The sequence below is a fragment of the Globicephala melas genome, chromosome 1 (assembly GCF_963455315.2).
Source record: "Globicephala melas chromosome 1, mGloMel1.2, whole genome shotgun sequence".
NCBI lineage: Eukaryota > Metazoa > Chordata > Mammalia > Artiodactyla > Delphinidae > Globicephala > Globicephala melas.
The window spans coordinates 41275824-41302071 of record NC_083314.1 but is presented as its reverse complement, the minus strand read 5'-3'; the positions used below and the strand labels follow the sequence as shown (position 1 = coordinate 41302071).

The 26248-nt window shown below is 44.6% G+C and overlaps 1 protein-coding gene across 1 annotated transcript; it reads left to right on the top strand.

Moving 5' to 3' along the window:
* Window positions 1–1749: 1749 nt before the first annotated feature.
* Window positions 1750–3553, top strand: LOC115861877 (golgi associated RAB2 interactor family member 4). Its single transcript, XM_030873084.2, is given in 2 exon segments — window positions 1750–2780; window positions 2818–3553. Coding segments are annotated over 2 exon segments (1767 nt in total).
* Window positions 3554–26248: the final 22695 nt, after the last annotated feature.

Here is a 26248-nt window from a genome sequence, read left to right as displayed (position 1 = left end):
CTCTTTCACTGAGTATAATGTTTTCAAAGTTCACCCATGTGGGGACATATATCGGTACTTCATTCCTTTTTATGGCCGAACAATATTCCACTGTATGGAGAGACCACATTTTGCTTATCCAGTCATGTGTTGAGGGACAGGTGTGTGTATTTTAACAGAAAGATGGCCTTTATCCTCAAGGAATGAATCTCTATGGTGGGATTTCAAGCATAACATCAAACTGGAGATAAGAGAGTTGGCAGCAAGGGCCTTTCTCAGAACTTTCAAGTCACAATTCAGAAATCACTTGTTCTGGGACTAGCTCTGTGGGAGTGGCAATGAGGCGGGATGTCTAATGGTACATGCTCCCCACAGGTGTCAAGGCTTCCAAACCACTTCTGCCTGGTAGGGAGGTTACTACAGGACGGCATCTGGCAGGCTCTTGGAATCAAAGCTTACATCTCAGGCTACTCACCCTCCATTTCACTGGGGGAGGACATGTCATAAGAATAACTAGGTTTCCACACACAGGCTGTTTGCACAAGCATAAAGGAAGGGAGGATCTGAGTGCTCCCCTGGATAATTTAATCCCCACGTCAGCCCAACTGCTGTCTTGGGTTCTCTCCATAACATATATACACACAAAAAATTAATTACGCAACTTCTAATAATGCACCAAATAGGTCTTCTTAAAGGCAGTTAAATCAGTCCAGTTTGAAAACGTCTGGCTGGGCCAAGCTTTCTTTGTGAGGCTAAGTACTGTAGTGGTTCAGAACACCGGCTTTAGAATCAGGTAGACCTACATTCAAATAGTGCCTCTGCTACCATTAGCTCTGGGAATTTAAACAGGAGATACAACCTCAATTTCTTCACCTATAAACTGGGAACAGTAGTTAACAGTACCAAACTCAGTGCATTCTTACCACCATATGTGAAGAATGCAGCATGGTGCCTAGGAGAAGCAATTTTTAATGTGATTATTAAAAATCACCGTCGTCAACGTTTACTGAGATTTTATGAGAGGACAGACTAAGGATCGCAACTGCCAACTCTACGTTATTCGATACAATTAAACCATGAGCTTAAATGGTTCAAATTTATCCCATCATCTTACATTCCTATAGATTTCATCCAGTAGCTGAATTTGGGGGAGGAAAAGAAAAAGGACCCACACAAAACTTTCCCAGTTGAAGACATTTTTATTTCGGTACGCACCTGAGTCCCTGGCAGGATGGGCCTGTCCTCCGCGGGAGGACATGTCCTCCCCCTCCTTTGGGAGAGGATGGGGGCCCTGCCCTAAGGGGGAAGCTGGGGGATGAGGCAAAGGGCTGTGTGACAGTGATAGGTCACAAAGGGCACCAGAGGATAAACAGGCTGTGCCAGGGGGTTAGGCTGAGAAAGTGGTCACTTCTCTCACTAGGACTGAAGTTCACCACAGCCTCTTGGGGAGATAAAAACCCAGAAGCAGAAGTGAGGGGAGGCAGAGGGGGAGCCTACCATACCTCTCTACACACTTGAAGAGATTCAGCCTGGGGTTCAGGCGCCCTACAGCGTCCCCGCTGTGATCATCTGTGCCCCTACCCACGCCCCTGCCTCTGGGAGACCCTGAGGCAAAGGTGGGGCCTGTGGGGCAGGCTTGGAAGACCTGCCATAGGGCTACCTGTGTGTGACGAAAGAGCACCGCAGCTCGCTCTTCTGCCAGTGAGGCCACGGGAGGGAAGAGCCAGGGGCCCACCTTAACCGCGCTGCCTGTCGTGATCAAAGGCAGCCATGAGTGGGGACTCTCTGCTCCCGTATCACATGGCCCAGAGCAGCACCGGGGTGGGCCTGTTCAACACCACCATGGGGAAGCTGCAGCAGCAACTGCGCAAGGGCGAATACCACATATTCAAGGACGCACCGGTATTCGAGAGCGACTTTATCCAGATCACGAAGAGGGGAGACCTGATTGACGTGCACAACTGTGTCTGCACGGTGACCGTGGGCATCACATCCAGCAGCCCCGTCCTCCCACTCCCAGACACCATGCTGCTGGCCCGATGGGCCACCGGCTGTGAAGAGCACGCTGAGCACAGCCAGGCCGCCAAGGGCAAGAGCCACGAGGCTGCAAAGACCTTAGAGCTCACCAGGCTCCTTCCCTTGACGCTCGTGAGCATCTCCACTCACAATCGCAAGAAACAGCAGCTGCGCGTGAAGTTTGCCACTGGCCGCTCCTGGTACCTGCAGCTGTGTGCCCCTCTGGACGCACAGGAAGACCTCTTCACCTCTTGGGAAGAGCTGATTTACCTCCTGCGACCACCAGTGGAGGGTCTCAGCTGCACCTACGCTGTTCCAGCCTGGGACATGATCGGCCTGCCTGTGTTCGAGGAGGAGGACGACGGCAGGAGCCCAGCAGTGGAGGATTTCCAAGGAAAGTAGGATCAGGACCACGTGAGCATCTGCAGCCTCCACTCGTGCTCTGAGCTGGCCGGGGCCACGTCCGCAGCTTTTGCTGGTGGGGAGGGGATCCAACTGGACTCCCATAAGCCCGATACCATGCCCGATGTGGCCACTGCAAAAGCAAAACCTACAGTGCTTGTCAAAGCGTCAGCATCGCGGGCAACGACAAAGGTGGAGACAGCAGCGGTGGCAGGAGGCACCGCAGCAGGTGCTTTGAGCGTGGCAGTGATCAAGTCTCCTGCCCCTGAAGAGCAGAGCACGGCCACAGCAGCCACAGCCAGCAACGGTCCAGGAGGAAGCAAAACCAGCATAGCCACTGGGGGCACTGCCAGAACATCCCTGAGGAGCAGGAAAACGGTGCTGCGAACAATTCAGGGTATGCTTGGCAGGTGCCGCGAGCTCTTCAGGGTATGCTTCCAGCACGTCCACCAGCCTCTCCCCAGAGGCCGGCGTGACTGTGGTCGGAGCAGAACCCACTGGCAAGACTGCTGAAGGAAGAGCCGACGAGGAGGACAAGGGGACCCTCATCTCAACCTTGCCACACGAAGGCAAAGTGAGTGAACAGGATGGCAGCTCACAGAGGGTGTCCCAGGCCCGCAAGGGAAGAAGGGAGAGAAGGGAGCACTGGGGCGAGGACAGAGCTCTTACGAGCCCCTCGCTCTGCAGTTCAGTGGAAAGCCACCACAAGGCAGCGGGGAACAAGACCATCCAGAAAGCAGCTGGCCCGTGCTCAGGCGGCCGCAGAGCCACTAGAGATGACCAAAAGGACAAAGGCCACGGCAGCCCGGGGGGCAGCGAGCAGGGCACTGCTCACAAAGGCATCAGCCGTGCTCCCATCACCAACGAGTCCAGGACCTCGCACAAATCGGGCAGGAGCTTATCTACAGCGAGTTCAGGTCCCACCACCGAGAGACTCAGCAGGATCAGCTCTTTCTTCAGGAACGTCAGAGCCAGTCTCACTACAAAGACAGTGGCCTCCTCACGCGATAAATATGTGAGCATCCTGGTGAAGCCAGTGGAAGGGACCCGAATGGAGGCCGTCGTAGAGACAGCAGAGAGTGGCCAGGGGCTGGAGATCACTGGAGGTGTGACATCTGACACCATGGAGCCAGTGACCGCTGAAGCCCATCAATAGGACCTAGAGCTGGGAGCTGCAAAGGGGACCAGGGCTCAGGGAAATACCCCTGGAGAGCCCATTTCAGCTTCCTCACTGCAATTTCAATAAAAAACAAACAATCTGAGAATGCATGCAGTGTTTTGTCTGAATTTCTAGGTCCCGAAGCCCAGCCGTAGCCTCACAGTGGATTCTGTGATGTCAGCTGTGCCACAGTCTGAGACCCAGTGTCCAGTCAAGGGCAACCCCATCTCACACACATGCTCGGAGCCAACGGCAGTGCTGCATCTGGCCTCCACTCCTTTCTGGCTTTGCCCCCCAGGGCCATGGCTCAAAGTCAGACTATGGTCTGGGAAGCTCTCCTTCACTATCCCCCTATGCTTTTTATAAACGCTTATTCCCCAGGAAGGTCTGTAAACAAAGCAAGAACAGGACTCATGTCCCCTCGGGCTATTCAGTGGACAGAAATAAGTATTAGCTAGCAATCAGAACCGCAAGCACTCTCATCTAGACTTAGCCGTTCCCTGCCCAGGTATTAGCTCGCAATCAGAACAGCAAGTATTAGCTAGTGTGCCATCGTAAGCATACCACTCGGTGACATTTCACAAGATAAGCAACCCCACGAAACTAGCACCTGGCGAAGAATCAGAACATCACTGCAACTCTGGAAGTGCCCCCTTGCAGTCACTCAAGGGTAACCACCACCCTAGCTTCCAACACCATAGATGAATGTTGTTTGCTTTTCAACTTTACATACTGGAATCACGTAGTATGTACTCTTTGACTCTGGTTTCTTTCCCTTAACATTATATTTATGAGGTTTGTGCATGACTTTCCTGGCGATCGTCCATTTATTTTCACTGCTATACAGTATTCCAGTGTGTGATGATACTACAACTTATTTTGTTATTGATGTAAGTTATTATCAGTTTTGGGCTCTTAAAAATAGTGCTATTATGAACATTTATATACAGATCTGTTGGTAAAAATATACATAAACTTCTGTTCGGCATATACATAGGAATGGAATTGAATATATGCATATGTTCAGCTTCTGATTATACTGCCAAGCTATTTTCCTTCCAAAATGACTGTGGAAATAATAATTCCCACCAGGAATGTATTAAAGTCCTGGTTGTTTCACATCCTTGCCAACATTTGATACTGTTTAGCTCTTTCCATTTAGCCATTCAGGTGGGATATAGTGACTTTTCTCCCTTTTTCATGATAAAAATATACTGAAAAATATATAATTGGGCTTCCCTGGTGGCGCAGTGGTTGAGAGTCCGCCTGCCGATGCAGGGGACACGGATTCGTGCCCCGGTCCGGGAAGATCCCACATGCCACGGAGCGGCTGGGCCCGTGAGCCATGGCTGCTGAGCCTGCGCATCTGGAGCCTGTGCTCCGCAACGGGAGAGGCCACAACAGTGAGAGGCCTGTGTACCGCAAAAAAAAAACCATTCCAACTCTTTAATTAATTCAGCTGTCCTTTCCTGGGTCTTCTCCAGCTCCATTATATCATTCTTAAGAAGCAATAGCCAATATGGCACAGGATTTTCCAGGTGTCCACTTTTGGGAAATCTGATTTCTAACTCTCAGAGGCAGCTCTCTCTCAATCTCTCTCTCTTTCTCTTTCTCTCTCTCTCACGCGCGTGCGCGCGCACACACACACACACACACACACACACACACACACTCAGCCACATCTGCCGCAGAAGTGTCCATCCTATTTACCAGGACCCCTACCTGCTCTCTTGTTGATAAAAGAGAATGCTCTACTCGCACCCAGATCAAAATATCACACTACCATCTAGCTGCACGTGCATATGATGAAAAGAAAGAGCAAGGTCAGTTCTGATTGCAAAGCTGTAAAACTGATCTCTGATTTATTTTCCATCCACACGTGATCCTAGAGATAAAGGACTTTAATTAAGGAGAGAGGAAGAGAGAGAGAGAAAACACAAAGGAGAAAAACTATGAGCCATAACCATCGCCAAGCTTGCTGCAAGGGAAAAGACTCCAGGATCAAGGTTTAGCCAGGCAGAAGGAAGCAACATGCCATCCCATAACTTTTGCTGGAGGTCTAAGTCCACACCTCCCAAGCTGCCCAGTTCTCAAACCTGTGGGGACTTCGGAGAGTACTCAGACCACCCAGAGTTCCTCCAGGAGTCGGGTGAGGATTTGAGGAAGGGTGGGTAGAGAGCCACAGCCCTCAACATGTAAACAGTCTAACAACCAACCTAAATGTTTATATTTCCCATGATGAGATCCTCTGTCTTTGGGGAGAGAAATGTTAATAATACCACGTTTTATCATGCGCTCATGGCCCTGTCAAGTTTGATCGTTACTGCCAGGTCCCGCAGCACAGCTGACTCTAAGCAACTTTACTATAAGGGACAAAAGGCCTGTTTTCCAATTTTATTTCTGAAATATTGAAATACACCAAAGCAAACTGTTTTGTTTCCCATGTGGTCTGTGTTTTTGTGTTTGAGGAGGTTTTCAGGTTTTACAAATTTTAGTTCAAATAAGAAGTGACTGCAGGGGACTTCCCTGGCAGTCCAGTGGTTAGGACTCCGTGCTTTCCCTGCCGAGGGCCCAGGTTCGATCCCTGGTCCGGGAACTAAGTTCCTGCAAGCTGTGCAGTGCGGCCAAAAAACAAAAAGTGACTGTAAATTCTCTGAGAGAGTCCCCTTCTGCTCTTTGGGACCTATTTGCCGATCTATGATTGGCCCTGAGTCTGATGACCCTTAGCATTGACTGCAGGCTGAGTTCGGCCTGCTGAAACTATTGTAAGCCAGAAAAGTACAGAAACCTGGGGAAACTTTTCCCTGGGGCAGGGAAAGCAGGCTTGTCACATAAGCACCTTGACAATAAGCTCAGGTATCATAGGGTCTACAACCACCCTACTTCTCTTTGCTGCCCCGGATCAGCCCAGTAGTGATGTGTTACCCTCCTCCACGTCAGTCCTGGTGGTGACCAGTGGCACAGGGGATGGACAAGAGGGTTAGAGGGAAAATACATCCACAAGACCTGCATATAGTTAATAAAAATGTATAAATTTAAAAAATAGGTACTTAGCCTTTCCTAAGCTAATAGGACATGTGTTAGAAAAGAGTAATGAGGACAACAGGATAGTTGCCAAAGAAAACCAAAGCCATCTTTAACCCTAATTTGAGAAAGAGACCCTAAGAATGAAGACTAGTGTGTGCTGGTGTTACTTCTTTTTTCTCACAGCCCTTCAACAAATTCAGTCACCCATTCACTCATTCATTCAATTCAAGGAGCACTTATTAGGCACTTATCTGTGCCAAACATTGTGCTGAGAGCTTTACAGACATTATCTCATTTCATCCTTTCACAAACCTGCCCAATAGGATTTGTTGTTATACAGAGGAGGGAGAGAAGCAAGGACATATGGCTTTTCATTCTACCCAGAAGAACTACAGAGCCACTTAGAAGAGCTATAGTCTGTTCTTGCTACATCAGTTAGGAATACTTCAGCTGCAAGTTGCAGACAAACCTACTCCAAATGCCTTAAACAATACGGGAATTTATTATTTCTCACAGCAGAGCATCCAAAGACAGGGTGAGCTCAGGATGGGGGGATTCAGCACCTTAATAGTGCCAAGTCCTATGTTCTTTACATCTTTTACCTGCCATCCTGCGTGTCAGCATCATCCTCAAGATGACAGAAAAACGGCTGCCATATTCAGATAGTTTTTCTTTTAAGGGCAAGGACAATATCTGTAGAAGCACCTTTGGAAGAATTCTTTCATGTCTCCTAGGCCAGAATCAGGTCACATGCCCTTTCCAAAGCCCATCACCTGCAAGGCGAACAAAAACAACCATGAAGGGGCTTCCCTGGTGGCGCAGTGGCTGAGAGTCCGCCTGCCGATGCAGGGGACGCGGGTTCATGCCCCGGTCTGGGAAGATCCCACATGCCGCGGAGCGGCTGGGCCCGTGAGCCATGGCCGCTGAGCCTGTGCGTCCGGAGCCTGTGCTCCGCAGCGGGAGAGGCCACAACAGTGAGAGGCCCGTGTACCTCAAAACAAAAAGAACAACCATGAAGATGAAGAAGAAGAGGAAGAGTTAGACGGAGGGTGTTTATTATCACACCCCTCAGTGTTATTTTCATCTGGTACAAGTAGTTTCCAGAGTGATAGCTGGAAACATCAGTGAAATCATCTGGGATGCTTTAGAAAACGTCAGTCTCTGGGGCTTTTCCTCAGAATCTCTGGAGTCCAGAAATGTATATATTTTTAAAATTTATTTTATTCAAGTACAGTTGATTTACCATGTGTTAATTTCTGCTGTACAGCAAAGTGATTCAGTTACACATATATACATTCTTTTTCGTATTCTTTTCCATTATGGTTTATCACAGGATATTGAATGTAGTTCACTGTCCTATACAGTAGGACCCTGTTGCTTATACATTCTACATACAATAGATGGCACCTGCTAATCCCAAACGCCCAATCCATCCCTCCCCCACCCCCTCCCCCTTGGCAACTATAAGTCTGTTCTCTATGTTTGTGAGTCTATTTTGTAGATAAGCTCACTAGTGTCATATTTTCGATTCCACACATAAGTGATACCATATGGTATTTGTCTTTCTCTGTCTGACTTACTTCACTTAGTATGATAATCTCTAGGTCCACCCATGTTTCTGCAAGTGGCATTATTTCGTTCTTTTCTATGGCTGAATAATATTCCATTGTCTATATGTACCACATCTTCTTTATCCATTCATCTGTTGATGGACATTTAGGTTGTTTCCATGTCTTGGCTATTGTAAATAGAGCTGTTATGAACATAGGGGTGTGTGTATCTTTTTGAATTAGAGTTTTGTCTAGATACATGCCCAGGAATGGGATTGCTGGATCATATGGCAACTCTATTTTTAGTTTTTTGAGGAACCTCCATACTGTTTTCCATAGTGGCTGCTGCACCACCTTACATTCCCACCAAGAGTGTAGGAGGGTCCCCTTTTCTCCACACCCTCTCTAGCTTTTATTATTTGTACACTTTTTAATGATGGCCATTCTGACTGGTGTGAGATGATAGTTTTGAATTGGACAGAAATGTAACAAGCCCCCCGGTTGATTCTCACGTTCAGTGACTTTGAGAATATTAAAATACATCCTCAGACCCTATAAGAGATGACGCAGGTACTTAGTGTGGTCCACTAGCCCTTCCGGAGCTGCCTCTGGCCCCGTTCCTCACTCCAGCTACACTGAACTCCCAGAATATGCCAATCCCATTCTCACCTCAGGGCCTTTGCCTTTATGTTCCTGGGCAGGTTGAATAACAGCTGCCCAAAAGATGTCCATATTCTATCCTCATAACCTGTGACTATGTTATAGGACTTGGCAGTCTTGATTAAGTTACATTTACCTTTGTTTCTTTCCCATTTCCTACCCACTACAGAATTGATCAAGTTTTCTTTACTCCTTTATTTTTCCTCTGCTGATTTGAAAGCTAGACTTCTATTTTTATTATCCTAATTACCTGTACCTTTTAATATACATACATAACTACATATTTTCCTAATTCTAAAGCTGTTCATTGTCTCTCATCTCTTCCAAAATAAAGCAACTACCTCCTGAGAACCGATAACCTTCATTTTTCTTGTTGCAACCTTTGTTAAACAGGAAAAAAAGTTTTTACAATAATTAATCTTATTACCAAGAGATACGAATTTCACTTTTCACCAGCTTTTTGGCATCCACTTCCTTCCCTCTGGGATCACTTTTTCTTCTCTTTATGTATACCCTTTATTAATCTATACTGGAAAGGTCTTAGAGGGCTAATTCTTTTGGTTTTTGTATTAGTGAAAAGGTCTATGTATCATCTTGAATCTTAAATATTAGTGGGGTTTTTGGCTATGGAATCTGGGTTAATGCCTTTTATCACTCAACACTTGAACATATTATTCTTTTGTTTATATTTATTGTTAGTTATGAGAAATTCATAATGACTGTATTTGTCATTCTTGACCTCCATTACTGATAACAAAGGACTCTAGGTAATTCATATTCATTCCAAATTTCTTGTAAGAAGTTTCTAGGTCAGCTCTGCCCCATGTATCTCTCATCCTCCTGGGATTGGCAAACTAACCTGGACATGTCCTTTTCATGAGAATGAAAGAAGCACAGGAGCACATATATGTTTGTAAAATCATGCTCTGTACATATGTATGCACACAGAGCTTTCATGTAAAGAGTGTCATACCATACATACTATATCGTCCAACTTTTTTCCACTTAAAGAGTATAATAGGCATTATGCTATGTCAGTACACATAGATTCTACTTTATATGGTTAAAAAAAAGCTTAAGCAAATGAGCTTAAATAAAAGAAGAGCAAAACTCTTATACCTTCACAACATTCCGTTCATTACTCAGAGATAACCAATTCTATTTTCTGTTTTTCCAATCATTTCCATCATAATCCTTATACTTCTGTGTCACGACTTATGAACTTGATGGTATCAACTGACTCTCCTCTGTCAAATACGATAAAATTTAACTCTATAATACTACCTCTTACCTCACCAGTATTCCCAGAATTTTATTGGCTGTATTTTTCATGGTTCTGCTGGTTACCTTTATAATGATGAATATCCAGTATTAAGTTGTCTGTGCATTATCTACAGGTTAATTATAAAAAATTAAACACCAGTAAATAGGAGCTCTACTGCTGACTATAGCAGATTAGCTTATAAGAGATCAGCCCTCCTGCCAGGAATAACTAAAAAGTTGGGTTTAAAACAATACATTTGCTAAATGCAGTGTGAGATCCTAGATTGAATCCAGTAATTTTTTTAAAGATATTAGTGGAGAAATTGATGAAATCAAAACAAAGTCTGCAATTTTGTTAATAGTAATGTACCAATGTTAACTTCTTAGTTTTAGCAAGTGTACCATGGTGATGTAAGATGTTACATGTTACATGAGGAGAAGCTAGGTTAGAGATACATGGAAACTCTCTACTATACTATTTTTGCAACTTTACTGCAAGTCTAAAATTATTTCACAATAAAATATTTATTAAAAGAAAAAAAAAACATTTGAAGGCACTGGAAAGCAGGAAGATTTCGGAGGGCCAGCATATCAAAGAGAAGTACAGAAGGAAGTCAGCTCTCCATGTAGTTTTCAGCCTCAAGGCATCTGCCAATTCTTAGAGCTGCAGATAAGAGGCCAAGAAGCAGAGTGTCAGAGAAGCAGCAGTGAACGTGAGAACCCCAACCCTGAGAGGCTAAACAGAATTCTAGGTACCCTCACGTGGCTAGAAGAATAAAAATTGGAATTTAGGGCCCATCAAGATAGAGGATCCCTGGAAAACATCCCAGTCATGCCCTAGAAGGGAAATTCCCTAGAAATAAAGGCAAACCAAAATAAACCATTCTTTCCCAAGACCGAAGCCCAGCTCTGAATAAACTTAATCCTAGTCTAGATTCAGGTGCACTGTCTGCCATCTCTGGAAACATCATACACAGATCCCCTGTACAATTTTTATTTCACAACATCCATAGTTCAATCAAAAATAGTTGGTATAATAACAGGCAAGACTAAATGACCGAAAGAGGAAAAAACACACAATAAAAACAGATCCATCAAGAGAATGAGAAGACAAGCCACAGACGGGGAGAAAATATTTGCAAAAGACATATCAGATAAATAACTGTTATCTAAAATATACAAAGAGCTCTTAAAACTCAACAATAAGAAAACAAACAACCCAATTAAAAGATGGGCCAAAGACCTTAACAGATACCTCACCAAAGAAGATGCACAGATGGCAAATAAACATAGGAAAAGATGCTCTGTTTCTATGTCATCAGGGAAATGCAAACTAAAACAACAGTGAGACATTACACACCTACTAGACATTACAACCTCTACACACCTATTAGAATGGCTAAAATCCAAAACACTGACAACACCAAATGCTGACAAGGATGTAAACAACAGCAACTCTCATTCATTGCCCATGGGAATGTAAATTGGTACAGCTACTTTGCAAGACAAGTTTGATGGTTTCTTAGAAAACTAAACATACTTTTACCATACTTTTTACCATCTGGCAATTGCACCCTCAGTATTTATCCAAAGGACCTGAAAATTTAGGCCCACAGAATAGCCTACACGCAGGTGTTAATAGGAGCTTTATTCACAATCACCAAAACTTGGAAGTAATTTAGGATGTCCTTCAGTAGGTGAATGGATAAATACTGTGGTACATCATACAATGGAATATTATTCAGGGCTAAAATGAAATGAGCTATCAAACATGAAAAGACATGGAGGAATCTTAAATGCATATTACTAAGTGAAGGAAGCCAGTCTGAAAAGGCCACTTACTGTAGGATTCCAACTATATGATATCATGGAAAAGGCAAAACTAAGACCGCCAGCCAGTGAAACTCTTCTGTATGAAACTATAATGGTTGATACATGTTACTACACATTTGTCAAAACCCATAAAATGAACACCAAGAATAAACCCTACTGTAAACTATGGACTTTTGGTGATGATGACATGTATATGCTAGTTCATTGAAAGTAAAAACATACCACTCTAGTACCAGATGTTGATGGCGGGGGAGTCCGTGGGTATTTGGGGGAAAAGGGTACATGGGAACTCTCTGTACTTTCCACTCAAACTTTCTGTGAACCTAAAACTGCTCTAAAAAATAAAATCTATAAAAAATAAACTAAACATACCCAAAGGAAATCCAAATACTGCAGTTATCAGATAAGAGCTTTGAAATAACTATGATTAATAACATTCAAGAAAATAGAAGAAAAGATCGATAATTTCATCAAACTGAGAGAGTAATTGGGACAAATTTAGGATGCTGTGGTGTTTTGTTTCTTGATCTGGGTAATAATATTCATCAAATTATACCCTTTGATTTGTGAATCTGGATTATACCTCAATAAAATAATTTATTCTTGAAATATAAGCAGTATTCATAATATTAAGTTATATAATTATTCACTACAGAACCAAAGAACGTGATTGAACTCAAAAGAAAATGACCGACCCTTTGTCACTAAACTTGTGTAATTTGAAGAAAAATATACTAAAAGTCAGGATCAAAAAGCATTGGCATTTTCCTAGTCCATTCAACTATTTAACAAATAATGAGTGCTTACTGTGTGCTAAGCACTTTACTAGGTGCAGGAAATAGAACAGTGACCGTAATAGACAAAATTCTCTGCCCTCATGGAGCTTACATTCTATTGGGGGTATAAAAAACAAAAACAAAACAAAAAACAAATAAGATATTTATAAGATATAATAAGATTATAAGGAGTATTAAAAGATGCTAAGTTGAATGAAATCCACTTTTTTTTCTTAAAAGCATTCTTCTTGGAGTTATCTGACATCCAGTTCTAACTTTATCTGATTGGTTTTTTGGCCTGCAGTCCAGCTGTCAGACTGGGATTTCTTTCTTTCTTTTTGTCCCATCTTTATTAGAGTATAATTGCTTTACAATGGTGTGTTAGTTTCTGCTGTATCACAAAGTGAAGCAGCTATACGTATACACATAACCCCATATCCCCTCCCTCTTGTGTCTCCCTCCCACGCTCCCTATCCCACCCCTCTAGGTGGTCACAAAGCACCAAGCTGATCTCCCTGTGCTATGTGGCTGCTTCCCACTAGCTATCTATTTTACATTTGGTAGTCTATATATGTCAATGCTACTCTCTCACTTCCCAGCTTACCCTTCCCCCTCCCCGTGTCCTTAAGTCCATTCTCTACATCTGCATCTTTATTCCTTTTGAATACTCTCTGCGTATTGGATTCTGTGTTTTCCCCCTTCTTCAATTCTTTTCTTATTTTGTTGGATTACATACTCAGATTTTTTGTTTGTTTTTGTTTTGCCTTGTTTTGTTTGCTTTGTGTTTATTTTGTTTTGTTTGTGTGGGAGATAAAATTTCTGAATCCTTTCATCTCTGAAAAGTGTCCTAACACCTCACACTTGAACGATAGTTTGGCGGGTACTAGAAATCTAGGTTCAAAATCATTTTCCCTTAGGAGTTGAAAGGTATTGCTCAATTCTCTTCTAGTAAACAGTGCTGCTGACGAGAATCATATGGAAATCTGATTATTTTTCCTCAATTGGTAATCTGTTTTTTCCCCTCCATATCCTTTTAGAATCTGCTCTTTTTCCCTATGTCCTGAAATCTAATGAACAGAGAGCTAGATGTGGATATATTTTATTCATCTGTTTGATAGCTAACGGGCTCTTTTAATTTTTTAAAATAGGCTATCTTTCCTGAACTTTGGAAAATTTGATTATCTCCTTTTCTTCATTTCTCTGGTATCTCTTTCTGGAACTTTAATTACATGGGATTATATCTCTTAGTTTGACCTTTTCAGTCTCTTAACTTTTCATTTGTATCTTACATCTTTTCACTCTGTAAAGAAATTTTTTTTCAGTGTTAACTTCCAGGACTTTTATTAAAATGCTTATTTCAGTATTTTAATTTTTAATTCCAAAAATTCTTTCTTGTTCTTTCTCTCTTTTTTAAAGCAGCAGTTATTTTACAAATACAATATTGTCTTGAAGTCCTCTGAGGATACCAACTAAAAATAATTTAAGTCCTCTTCTTTTCTCTATATTATCTGTTTCCTCTGAGATTAGCTCTATTTGTTGGTTCTTCTCTTTTGCACTTTACATTTTTTCCCCTTAATGTCTAGAGATCACCTAGTGTATATTACACTAAATAAAGATCTTATTTATAATTATGAATGAAGTTTGACTAATGTAAGTAGATGGTACAACTTTCCTCTGATATTGTATGTGTCTTTCCCACTATGGCTCTCCTCTGGATGAGAAGACTGACTACAAGCTGTGAATATAGCGGAAGGCTGGCAACTGACTGTGTTAGGGGCCATGGGTGGGAGCACGGAAACAGGCTGGTTTCCAATCCCTGCCAAATTAAGAAGAGCTGAGGTACCAAGAGCCGCACGAAGAAACTTTTCCCATTCCAGATGGGACATTCATGTTTCTTTAAAGAACAAGCTTCTATGTATCAAACACTAACTGCTCTTTATCACTCCAAGGGAGAAGATTTGCTTTTCTTTAAAATGTTAAAAAACAGTTCATATCTAAATTTGGTCAATAAGTGAGATGATGAAACTTTCCCAGTAAAAAATGATGGGCAATTTCCAAGAAATCAATAGATTGTGACAGGAGGAGATGGTACCAGTCGGACTTTAGGTAATGGGAGTGACGTCGGATCAAGTGTGTGACTTCCCTTTTGAAGGCTTTGAAGGAGCAGCATTCATCCGATGGATCACATGCAATCAGACTCACCCCTCACATCTACACCCCACACGAGCAGGAAACACCACCTGGTGCGAAATCGACTGAGTTGCAAATAATGAAAGATAGTGGGAAATGGAGAGCATGGGAGAGACTCAGACTTGCCAAGAGGAGGGCCAAACAGAAATGAACACTTGCTGACCTTTGGGGTAAGAGACAAACTTCGCTAGGATAGAGTATGTACAATGTACTGGCTATTGGTGCTGTCTCACGTAATACTTACAATAGCCCCATGCAGTAGGTGTGATGACTGCCACCATCTTGCGTTTGAAGAGAAAAGTATATCATAGAGGCAAAGAATTCAGGCTGCAGAGCCAAGTGTTGAGAATCAAATCCAGGCTACTCCACTTCCTAGCCAGTGGCCCAGACAAGTGACTTAACATCTCTGTGCCTCACGTTTCGCACCCATAAGATGAAGACAATTAGAGCATGTACCTTGTGGGATTGTTACGAAGATAAATTAATTTTCATAAAATAGTGCCTTACAACAGTGCCTACAACATAGTCACTGGTCAGTAAATGCTAGTGTTTTTATTATTACTGGGGAGCTAAGTAATTTGCTAGTGGTAGAGCCAAGATGTTAACCCCGGATATCTCAGACTCCTCGATCCACGCTCTTACCCACCACTCTATGTGGCCCCTCTCAAGCGGTACAGCAAATGCCTCCAAGGCGAGATACCAGGATGCCCAGAATTGCTCCTGACCCAAACATTTCGCTAACAACCTGTTAACTGGGCATCCTACAGGTCAGTAGCTGAAGGCTTTGTTTCCTGTTAAAATATAAATATATCCCCTCATCCCCTGGCCCTCCCAAAACTTTCATTCATCGGTCAGTCACACTGGAGTGTGAATGAGCTCCAGATTCTCTCATGAAAGCAGCTCTTAACTGGAAGGCTGGTGTAGGTAGCTTGATGAGTATCTGAGGGCCCTGAAGACAAAGGGGACAAGCTGAAGGAGCAAAAGGCACAGAGAGCTTCAAAGGCAAACTTCAACTAATCACTTAGGATAGCATTTGACAGTTTTATATTTTCCCTTCATCGTTGCCCTGAAAGACAGGGATTCCTATCATTCCTATCTAATATAAGGAGGAAACTGAGGTTCAGAGACACTAAGCGACTTCCCTGAGGTGATTCAAACTGACAAAGGGCAAGACCCGAACTGGAGTCCAGATCTTCCCAGGCCACACCTTGATTCTGGCCATGGTCCTGGCTCACCCCTCTCCAGCCACTGCACGGTCTGGCTCTGGTTTATTCCTGCCCACAGCCACTCAGATGGAGTCAGGCAGTGCCAACAAGCCCTCGTGTCCCACATTTCTGTCCATTCACTGGCAGCTTCTGAAGCAGGCCCAGATTTATCCAAAGAGAGGAAAGGTCATTGTTCTACACCATGTGCAGGAATATCTGAGTTAAAAATGCAAGATTTGTCATTTGCATGGTGAAGGGAGGCGGGGGAGAGGAAGCATTGTTAGGTGTTGGTAATGTAAAAACATAAGTATGCTGTTATTTATGTAATTAGTTATTGCTTTCATTATGGGTGCAGTCTTAATGGTTATAGTATTTATGTGTAATTACCTTAATATTCACTGAAATTTCCAAGTAGCTCTCTAATTAACTGTCTCAAATATATAATTACATTGCATCTTTACGCAAGACTTGCCTAATTAATGTAGTTACACCACTTCTTTTGTGAATGTGCATTATTAAATGCTCTTTGCATCATTCTTCTGACTTCTTGTAATTCACGCTTTACAAAAATTAAGACCCCGAATTAGAAACCTTCACAAGCAGCCCAATGCAGCAGCAAAGCGAGGCTCAGAGCTACTCAAAAAAACAAGGACTTGCTAAGCCTCATTATGAGTTTCTCGTTATACAATCTTCCTGCTTGGAGGTGAGAGGAGCCCAGAGTAGCCAGGCTCATTAGAACAGGCAGCCTCCAAGTGAGGCCCCAAGGTCTCAACTTTCCTCACCCACCTCAGGCTACTGTCCTCGGGTTAACCTGCCCTCCACAGGGAAGGCCACCTGGTGTCCTGGGACTTCTGCACAACAGGGGTGTTGAGCACTAATTCTTCATCCCCTTTGAGCTAGCATGTCTGAGGCAACCTCTCTAGGTCTTGATTTCATAATCTGTAAAATAGGTACAGTGGCAACTACCTGTCTTCTCAAAAAGTTCTGCAAGAATTAAATGAGGTGATGGACATGAAAAAACTCTGAAGTATATCATGAATGCAGCATATGAGTGCAAGGGATTGTTTCTAGAACCACTTCGCCTTGCTACCAGTGTTCTCACAGAATGTATTGGTTACTCAGTGCTGCAATAACAAACTACCCCAAACCTAGTGGCTTAAAACCACCAGCAGGTTATTTTGTTTGTGATTGTGTACCTGGGCAATTTGGTTCAGGTTCCTCGGAGTGATCTTTCTGGTCTGAACCCAGCTCAGCTGTTCTTGGCCAGGCTTACAGCCATGAATGGGGCCACAGCGGGGATGGCCAAGACCTCTCTCCATGTGGCCTCTTGCCCTCTTCCAGGCTCACCTTGGCGTATTCAGTGTTGGAAGCATTTCCAGCCCAAGATCAAAAGCTACAAGGCTTCTAGACCCAGAACTTGCACAACACTCTGTTCATCAAAATGCCTCACAAGATCAGCCCAGATTCAAGGACTGAGGAAAGAGACAGCACATCCTAATGGGAAGAGCTTTTGCCACTGCCTGCAGTTTATTACCTTCAACCTGTTCTTTCCAAGAAGAAAATAACCCTTCAACTGATCAATAACCAAGGGTTTGTTGAGCACCTGCTACGGACTTTGCATTGTGGGAGATCCCACAGGGGATCCAGAAGGAGTTAAGACAGCTCTATGATCAGGACACTCAAGATGGCTGTTCTCTTGCTCTCTGTGCATCCCCTGCTCGACCAGTGCCTGCTTCACCCGTACCCTACTCACGTGACTGACCTTCCTACATCCTTGCCCCAGGTTCTAGCTTTAGATCAGAACTCTCCCCTATGCTTATCAAAGAGGTGTTGAGGGGCATGCCCAGAATAAAACCTACACTTCCCAGTCTCCTTTGCATCTTGGTGTGGCCATAGGACCAAGTTCCGGCCAACGGGATTGTAGATAGGGGTGGACGTTGTGTGCTTGTGTGTACACACAAAGTTCTCAGTAAGTGTACTTAAAAAGAAATCTGTCTTCCTTCTGTCCTTTTCTCCTTCCTGCTGGCTAGACTATAGACTTCATAGTTGGAGGTATAGCAGCCACTCTGGAGCATGTATCAGAAGTTACATGTGTAGGTTGGCAGAGCAATAAAATAGAAGAAAGTTGGCCCCTGGCCATGGTGGACCAGCTACCTGGACTTCACATGAGTGACAAATAACATCCATCTGATTTCAACCACTGTTATTTAGGGATTTCTGCCACTCACAGCCAAAACTAATCCTAACTAATACAACAACCTATCATTATGTACTTAACTTCCCCTAAGGAGCAATAAGCTCTCTGCCATCCCATCCTCTTGAGGCCATGAAATGTGATCCTTATTTGTGCTTTTTATAGAAGCCATCATTAGTTCATGTGAGTAAAAAGTAACTATCAGAGCTGGTTCTTCATTCTGTGTACCTTTCTGCGCCTCAGCTCCTGCATGTGCAAAATGGGGATAATAATTCCTAATGCTGTTGTCGCAGGGAGACGCACGGTGGGGAAGTCATTTGACATGAGCCTCAACTTCCCAAAGGGTTTCAAATGTAGCCTTTTCATATTATCTCCAGGTGAGGTTTTTCTGTCGCAACAATACACAATAAGATTGGCAGCAGAAGATAGCCATCAAACACCTTCAGACGAGCATCCTGCTACCATTTGTGTGTGTGTGTGCGTATTTTTATATATATACATATATATATAAATCCTGTAAATATCTTACGATCAGGAGCATATTTATCGTGGAATTAATGAGCCTAAGTTTCCGGGTCCCAGATCACTTTCAAAGAGAAAGTGAAGCCCTTGAATGTCAAAGCCATTTCAAAGAGAAGCCCTTGAAATGTCATCACGTTATCATATATTTTTATAAATTTTGCAACAGTAAGATATTTTAGCCAGTCGGTTAAGACTTCTCCCTCTTTCCACTCACCTCCATTCCAATTTCCACTCGGGTGGTAGAGGAATGGCTGCAGGCATTTTTGAGATTCAGCGCAGGGAAAGCTGAGTTGATGATACATTTGGTTTGGGTTTTGTGGGGTATGTTTGTGTGGTTTGCAATCCCTTGTTATATTTATTGTTAGTGTTCCTAGTGTATAAATGGCTGCCGGGAATACTTCTACTATCATCAATTCGTAGAATGCTTAAGAATAGTACATAAGGAAAACTTAATAGAGGTGTTCCCAAATCTGACAAAATTTGGAGCCACCTATGTGACCTCGGGCAAGTTAATCAACCTCTCTGCGCCTCAGATTCCTTCTCCATAAAATGAGGATTATAGTCTACTTCATGGGGTGGTTGTACAGATTAAAGCAGTTGATTCACATGAAGCACTTTGAACAGGGGCCTGACCCTGTTCAAATGTAAAAAAATGTAGTAAAAATGCTACTGCTATTATTATTACGGTCCTGAAATTGGAGGCGTTTTCTGTCCACTTCCTCTTTGTTGACCAGGAAGCTTAAGCCTGCTCTTGAAGTTTTCCAGTGAGTGCCTCCTAGTGACCATTAAAAAGCCAGTTCTTGCTGCCAAAATGTCCCTAATATGCAACATGGAGCATCACAGGAATATCGGGAAAGGGTTCAGGAACATTCCTACGGCTATACCTTTCATGAAGCTGCAGAAAATCAAGCAACCAAAACAAATAAACACACACCCCAAATCTCACCCTAAGCATCTCACAAGACAATTCAACACAGCTAGATAAATCACTGGGCTCGATTATCCTGCAGATCAGTTTAAGTCCCCCGTGTACATGGAGATAATGGGCGTGGATATTTTCAGTGGACATGAGACAATCACCACATGGGCGAGTAAGTCTTACACCCTTAACACAGGTGACACATCAGGCTTTTCCCTTCATTTATGACATTCACTCCACCAAATTCAGCTTTTCAGTTTTAGAAAATATAGCTCTCCATGTAATGAAAGAAATACCAGGAACCGTGGTCACAAATACGGCAAGAATTGTGCAGGATCAGTTGGCATACCCCTCTTCCAAGTCTCTTGTGCAGACTCAAGGGTCTACACACACTCACAGGAGAAATGCTGGGATAGCTATTTCTCTTTAAATATGTAACTACGGGCCTAAGAGCCACCTATGATTGTGGAATGGAAAGAAAAAAAACGGATTTGAGAAATGTTTGGGAGACTTTTCCACTGACTGGATGTGGGCTGAGGGGTTTAAGAACAGGAAGAAACCCAGTTAGAACTTCCATGCACTGATTTCTAGCCCCTGCTCTTTCAGCTCTCCCACTTGTCGTCCGCTTGGAGCCCTGAGTTTGCTTCCAACTAAGAAAGGTAATAATGCCTCCTCTACCTAATCCATGGAGTGGTGGAAAAGTCCAGGGAGGGACTGGTGTCTTTTTTGTCACCTGTTATATGTCAGTTATGATGCTGGATCCATCCCATGGAGGGTATGAAAGAGTGGTGTCTAAGGGCACGTGGTCCTGCCACCCCATCCGAGGTCAGCCCTCTGGATAAGAGTGTGTCCAGGTCAGGGCAGAGAGAAGACACCCCCTCCACACAAAGAGGAGCTCACAACCCCGCTGGGCCGCCCCACAGATACCCACAGAGGAGCCGACTAAATGGCGTCTAAGGAAACAGTTTACCTGCCTCCAGGATCTGGCCCACACAGAATCAACTAATGAGACTTTTCCTATAGGCCTTTCTCAGGCCAAATTCCCAGGCACGGCTGGCCGTCCCGGTGCCAGAGATCTGCTAGAGCCCCCATCGGAGCAGCATATGTCTTCCGAGGCATTTCTTCTCTTTTGCATCTACAGACAAGCGTGGCCTCCGCTGCCATTTGACTGGATTGCTGTATCATGGATTTTGTTTTTTCCTATATGACAACTGGTAAAAAAAAATTGTTTGTTTAAAAAGGACCATGAACTGTCACACCTAAAAAGATATCTCCAGGAAGCCTCCAGCACTTAACAAATTTAATTCAGCCAGTGTTTAGTGAGAACCAGCTATGTGCCGGTGCTGTGGTGTGCTACAAGGAAGTGGCATAATATGAAAGAACTGTGGACGTTTTCACTGAATTTGCTACATTTTAGTTGGTTGGCTCTGTCATGAGTAACAACACCTAGGCTATGCATTTGAAACACTGGGATGGTCCATTATGCAACCTGGGATACACGTATGGAAATTTTTTTTTCCAATATAGGATTTTTCCATTGTCTTTTTTTTTTTTTTTTTTTTTTTTGATCTTGTGATGCCCTGATAGCTACCAAAATAACCAGGGGCTGCAACATCTGGGAGACCAAACAGACACAGGAAAAATACAGCAGAGGGGGAAGATCCATGAAAACAGGAAACATGGAGAGGAGAGCCCAAAGATGTCAAAACAAAGGCAGGTTGGGCGGGCAGCGAGGGAGGAGGCCGGAGAGAGGCCGGGGGTTCATCTGTCGGCACGAGTTCCTCAGGAGTCTGCAGAGAATTGCAGGGTGACGTAGTCCCTGCCACACAAAGGACCACAGCCTTTTCACCTCCGTTTTACACAAAAGGCATGGCGTCCTTCAAAGTCAAATAATAGCAACGCCACCAACCTCCTTACCCAGGCGCTAATCCTGCCTGTCCCGGCCTCCCAGCCCACAGACGTTAACAGACGTGGAGGGGCAGCAGCGCCGCGGGGACCCGCGGGCAGGGGCCGCGTTCCAGCGTTGCCCAGCCTCAGCACACTGGCCCTCCGCGTGCCTGCGCGCCCTCGCTTTTCTCTTTCGGCCCCATCTCCCCGCACGGGCACTGGGCCGGGCCCACAATATGTAGTTGTTCAATTAATAGTTGACCAGAAGGTACTAGAAATGGCTTTGACCCCACCACACCACACTTCTACCACGTTGCTCTCATCTCCGGGTCCGTGTTTTCAGTTCCAGCTAGAGCAAAGTTCCTCCCATAGCAGAGAGGGGCAGCCCTCCTGCCTAGAGCGGGCGGCCAAAGGACAAGCCCAACTCTACCGGTTGGATGGGGACCGAGAATTCATCAAGCCCAACCTTCTGCTTAGACATGAATCCTCGATCCATCTTTAAAACAGAGACACTTTAGTTCATGGGTGTCCTGTGTCAGGACACTAGCACCCAACGAGGGACACTTGTTCACTCCCTACTATGGACAAAGCAATGACTAAAAGCTCATTTCTCTCTTTGCTTTTTCTTCAAATGGCAAAAAAACCCACCACTACCACCTCTTCTTCTTCTTCTCTGTTCCTTCTTCCATGTGCCAAGAAAAAACGTCACCTTCTGATTCTACTTTTCCAGCAGTTTCCCTCGTGAACTCTCAGCAGGGATCTGAGCTCCTCTTGCTTCGGCAGTTACTTCTTCTCGAAGTAGCTGCTGATGCCATGAAAAGTTCCCCTCCCGGGAGAAAGGGAAAGCATTCTAACCCAACAGCTGGACACTTACCCCATGGAGTGTGCTCACTGTTCACCTTCTCAAGAAAAGGAGGGCAGTGGAGAGGAAAGTAGATAACACCCTGTTCCCATGACATCCTGGAATCTTCTTTCTCCACTCTCCCAACTGGTCACCACCCTGTAGGAGTGACATGAGAAGGGCTTCGGGAGGTTCTCTGTTCTCCCAGTTGTCACGTCAACCGGGTCTTAACACCACTGAGTCCCCTACCCCTGTGACCACGAAGGTTGGGGCCATCGGTCACCAGGATCAACGAGCCTTTAGCGACCCCAACTTCACATGGACCAGGCCCTAGGCAGGAAGAGCTGCTCTCTGGGAACTTCCAGCTCCTGTCGCACTGCCCTGTAAGTTAATTGTTACATGTCTCTCCCAACAGGACGGTGATTTAATTATCTGATTCCCCCGCGTCCGGTAATACACATGTATTAACCTGAGACATGAACAGAGAGGCCAGCTAGTTATGGCATTTCCAGACAGGAAGTCAGTGAACTAACTTGGTGGTTAGGGGAAATGAGGCATTTTGAGACTAAAATCCCAAATCCAGAGCAGACAGGATGGGACAGGAGTGGGCTTAGGTTTCTCCTATATCCCATGGGAATCTTTTTCTTCGGTCTGTTTAAAGTTAAAGCGGTGGCTGAAGGAGCCAGAGTGGACACAGTGCCCAGTGTGAACGGGTTTCCATCCCTCCAGTGCCCCACGGGAGGCCCTCAGACAGACTGGTGGAGAGGTCTGTGCCGGGAGATTTTCTACACAAAGCGATGTCCCTCTTGAACCCTTCTCACTTCAGGTCCCTTTGAGACGGTGCCAAGGTTTCACTTGCTGGCACTGAGACCAGCTCCTTCCCTCAGACACGGTATGTGAAAGGAAGGCAGAAGGAGCTTTTGTTGCCTGTGTGACTGGGAGGGGCCGGGGGTCCAACGGTGAGACCCCAATAGAGGAAGGACCTCAGACAGCTGTCTGCCAAGGCACAGAAGAATGTCTTTCTCACTTTAGGAGAAAGAAAACAAACAAACAAACAAAAAGATCTAAGGAAAAGGGAAAGAAAGGTAACCATGGAGCTTTTTCCAAGGAGCCTAAGACAGCTATCTCCGCCAGCCGGAGAGTGGGAAAATTCAGCTTTGTTCTGATGAAGGGATATGAGGCTTATTTGGACCAGTAAAAAAAAAAAAAAAAAAAAGAAGCCATCCACTGAATAATCAGATGCCTCTGGACTGGCTACAGAAGGCTCTGTCTGGTGGTGTCCATTCTGCCCGCTGGCTTCCTACAGAGATGAGAGCTTCCCCCCAACAAGGAGACTGCCATTCTCCGAAAGTCGAGTTCTTGGCATGGAGCTGGGGCCCCTGCGATAAGGGATTAGATGGTCTGGGGCCCACTCTGGCCTTCTCCCTGCCAACGCCACAGAAAATTAAAATGCTCCCTCAGACCTGCCTGCCACTCCACTCCCCACTCCCAGTAAATCTGTGACCCCATGGGTCCCCTGCAGGGGGAGGCATCTATCTCTCAATAGATGCATCACTGAGCTTCCTGGGAGAAAGGAATCTTTCCATCTGTAAGACGGGAAAAGAAAAACAAGCCCCAAGACGGATTTCATTCCCATTTCGATCAGTCCTGGCAAGTTCCAGAAAAAGAACTTGCTTTGCTTTATTTTGTTTGTAATGGCCCAAGTGGTACTCTAAACCAGAAGAAAAGGGCTTCTCTTTCACATCCTCACAAAAAGCTCCGGCTAACACGCAACCCTGGTGGGGGGCTCAGGGTTGGGAGATGGAACTCTTAGTGACTGGAATCTTGCTCTATGTAATAGGAATTTTTAAAGGGTGTGATCAAACCAGAGGAGGAAATGCCTTTCCCCGTGACTCTCTCGGCTTATTCAGCTCCTGGAAAAAAGCTGTTAGCCTGTGTCCACTCGTTTAACAGAGATCAACCAACCTGGCGTTTCACTCGGCCTTTCAGCCATGTGGGGGCCATTTGCAGTACCTCTAATTTTGCAGTGTCAGGGCCAGAGGAGCCTCCTTCCTCCTTGTCTAGGATCTTTCCCTTCTCATCTCCCCTCTCTCCCCTCCCCGCCCCTCCTCCCCGGGGTCCTCCCACACCCAGAGGTCCACGCAGAACTGCAGAGATGGCTGACTCCCGGCTCACACTGAGTGGACACAACACAGACCATGAATTCAGGAAAAGAAATGTCTTTCCTTTCCAAGAAGTCACTACTTCGCTTACCCAACAAATGAGCACCAGGCTTAAAAACAGGAATTTGGCAAAAATGCCTTTTGTAACTAAAGGAGCTCAGTGGCCCACATTTTCACCTCCAGCAAATTCTGTGATGGTATCACAGTTTGGGAAAATAATTTGAATAACCTCTTAGAGTTGACGGTTAATGTGATTTGACCGCTAGGCCGCAGTCATTTTCAGAAATCATTTGTTTACAGAACAAATGCGTCGCGTGCCTTCTGTAGACGTCGGGATACGGGACTAAAACGGATAATACTGCCCTCACAAAACCCACCCTCTAATAGAGACAACAGATGATAGACATGTAAATAAAATTCAGTAAATAAGTAAATAACTTTTACACCAATAAATTTCAGAGAGTAGTAAAATCATATAGCAAATAAAAACAGAGTAACAAGGCAGAGATGGGTGTGGAAGGGTGATCACTAATTGACCTTTGGAGGACAGAGCCGGACTCTCTGAGGATGAGGGATTGAAGCTGAGACCTGCATAATGAGACGACCCAGGCTTGGAAAGATCCAGAAGAAGGGACTGTCAGGCTGAGGGAACAGCAAGAGCAAAGGGAGGTTGGGGAAGAAGTGTCAGAGCAAGCCCGGGTATATCAGTCCAGTCAATCACTTTTTCAACAGTACTGGAAAGTCCCCTCACTTTCTGAACGCTTTTTTTTTTTTTTCCCCCTCAAAGAGAAATCAATCATAATTATTTTTTCCCCCAATTTCTTCCCTGCCAGGGCCTCTTGCCTTATATCAGCCCCTTCCCCCAACACCCTCCACTGCCGCCCCAGACACACGCATATACACACGGAGACACACAACTACTAACAATGCAGGGGCTGCAGAGAGAAAATGAAGTTCCTTCTTCAAAACCTTAAGACCACCCGCAAGTCGGGCACGTGACCAGGAACCTGAGTGGAATTCCTGAGAAGAGGTCCCGGGGCTGGAGACACAGGCCAGGGTGTCAGAGAGAAGCGAGGAAGCATTGGTGAGACTGTTCCGCAGTGTTTTATTTCATCTTCCTTGGTTTCTATGAACAGCACTGGTTAATAGTGTACCTTTTTTTTTTAGCAGATTAAGAGTTAGTCTGAGGCAAGAAAAGTATCCCAGTGGTTGGAAAATAGAGTGACTTCTTTCTTTCTTTGCCCCATTTGCTCCCTCCTCCTCAGGCTCCTGTCCCTACACCCCAGGCCTGTGCGATCTTCCCATTTCCAGCAATTTCGTGCGAAGGAGCATTCAGGAGGCGGACAACAAGGGTTTTATTCAACTTGATCATCTCCTCAAAACAAGAAGAGCAAAGAAAGAAAGACAGAGAAAAAAAGATGAAGAACAAAAGTTGGGAGAGGCCAGACTAAATGGATATGATCTGAATGCATATGTGTGTTACAACTCATACAACCAGCATCAGAGAGGGACCAAGATCAAATAAATGGTAAAACCTGACAAAGAGAAGAATAGATGGTATGTGGAGCCATCTGTTTTGGAGGACACCCAAATCTGTCTGAATCTGTGAGGCCAAACTACCAGCTATTCTAAGACGCCCCATTCCAAGAGTGGCCTAATGCGT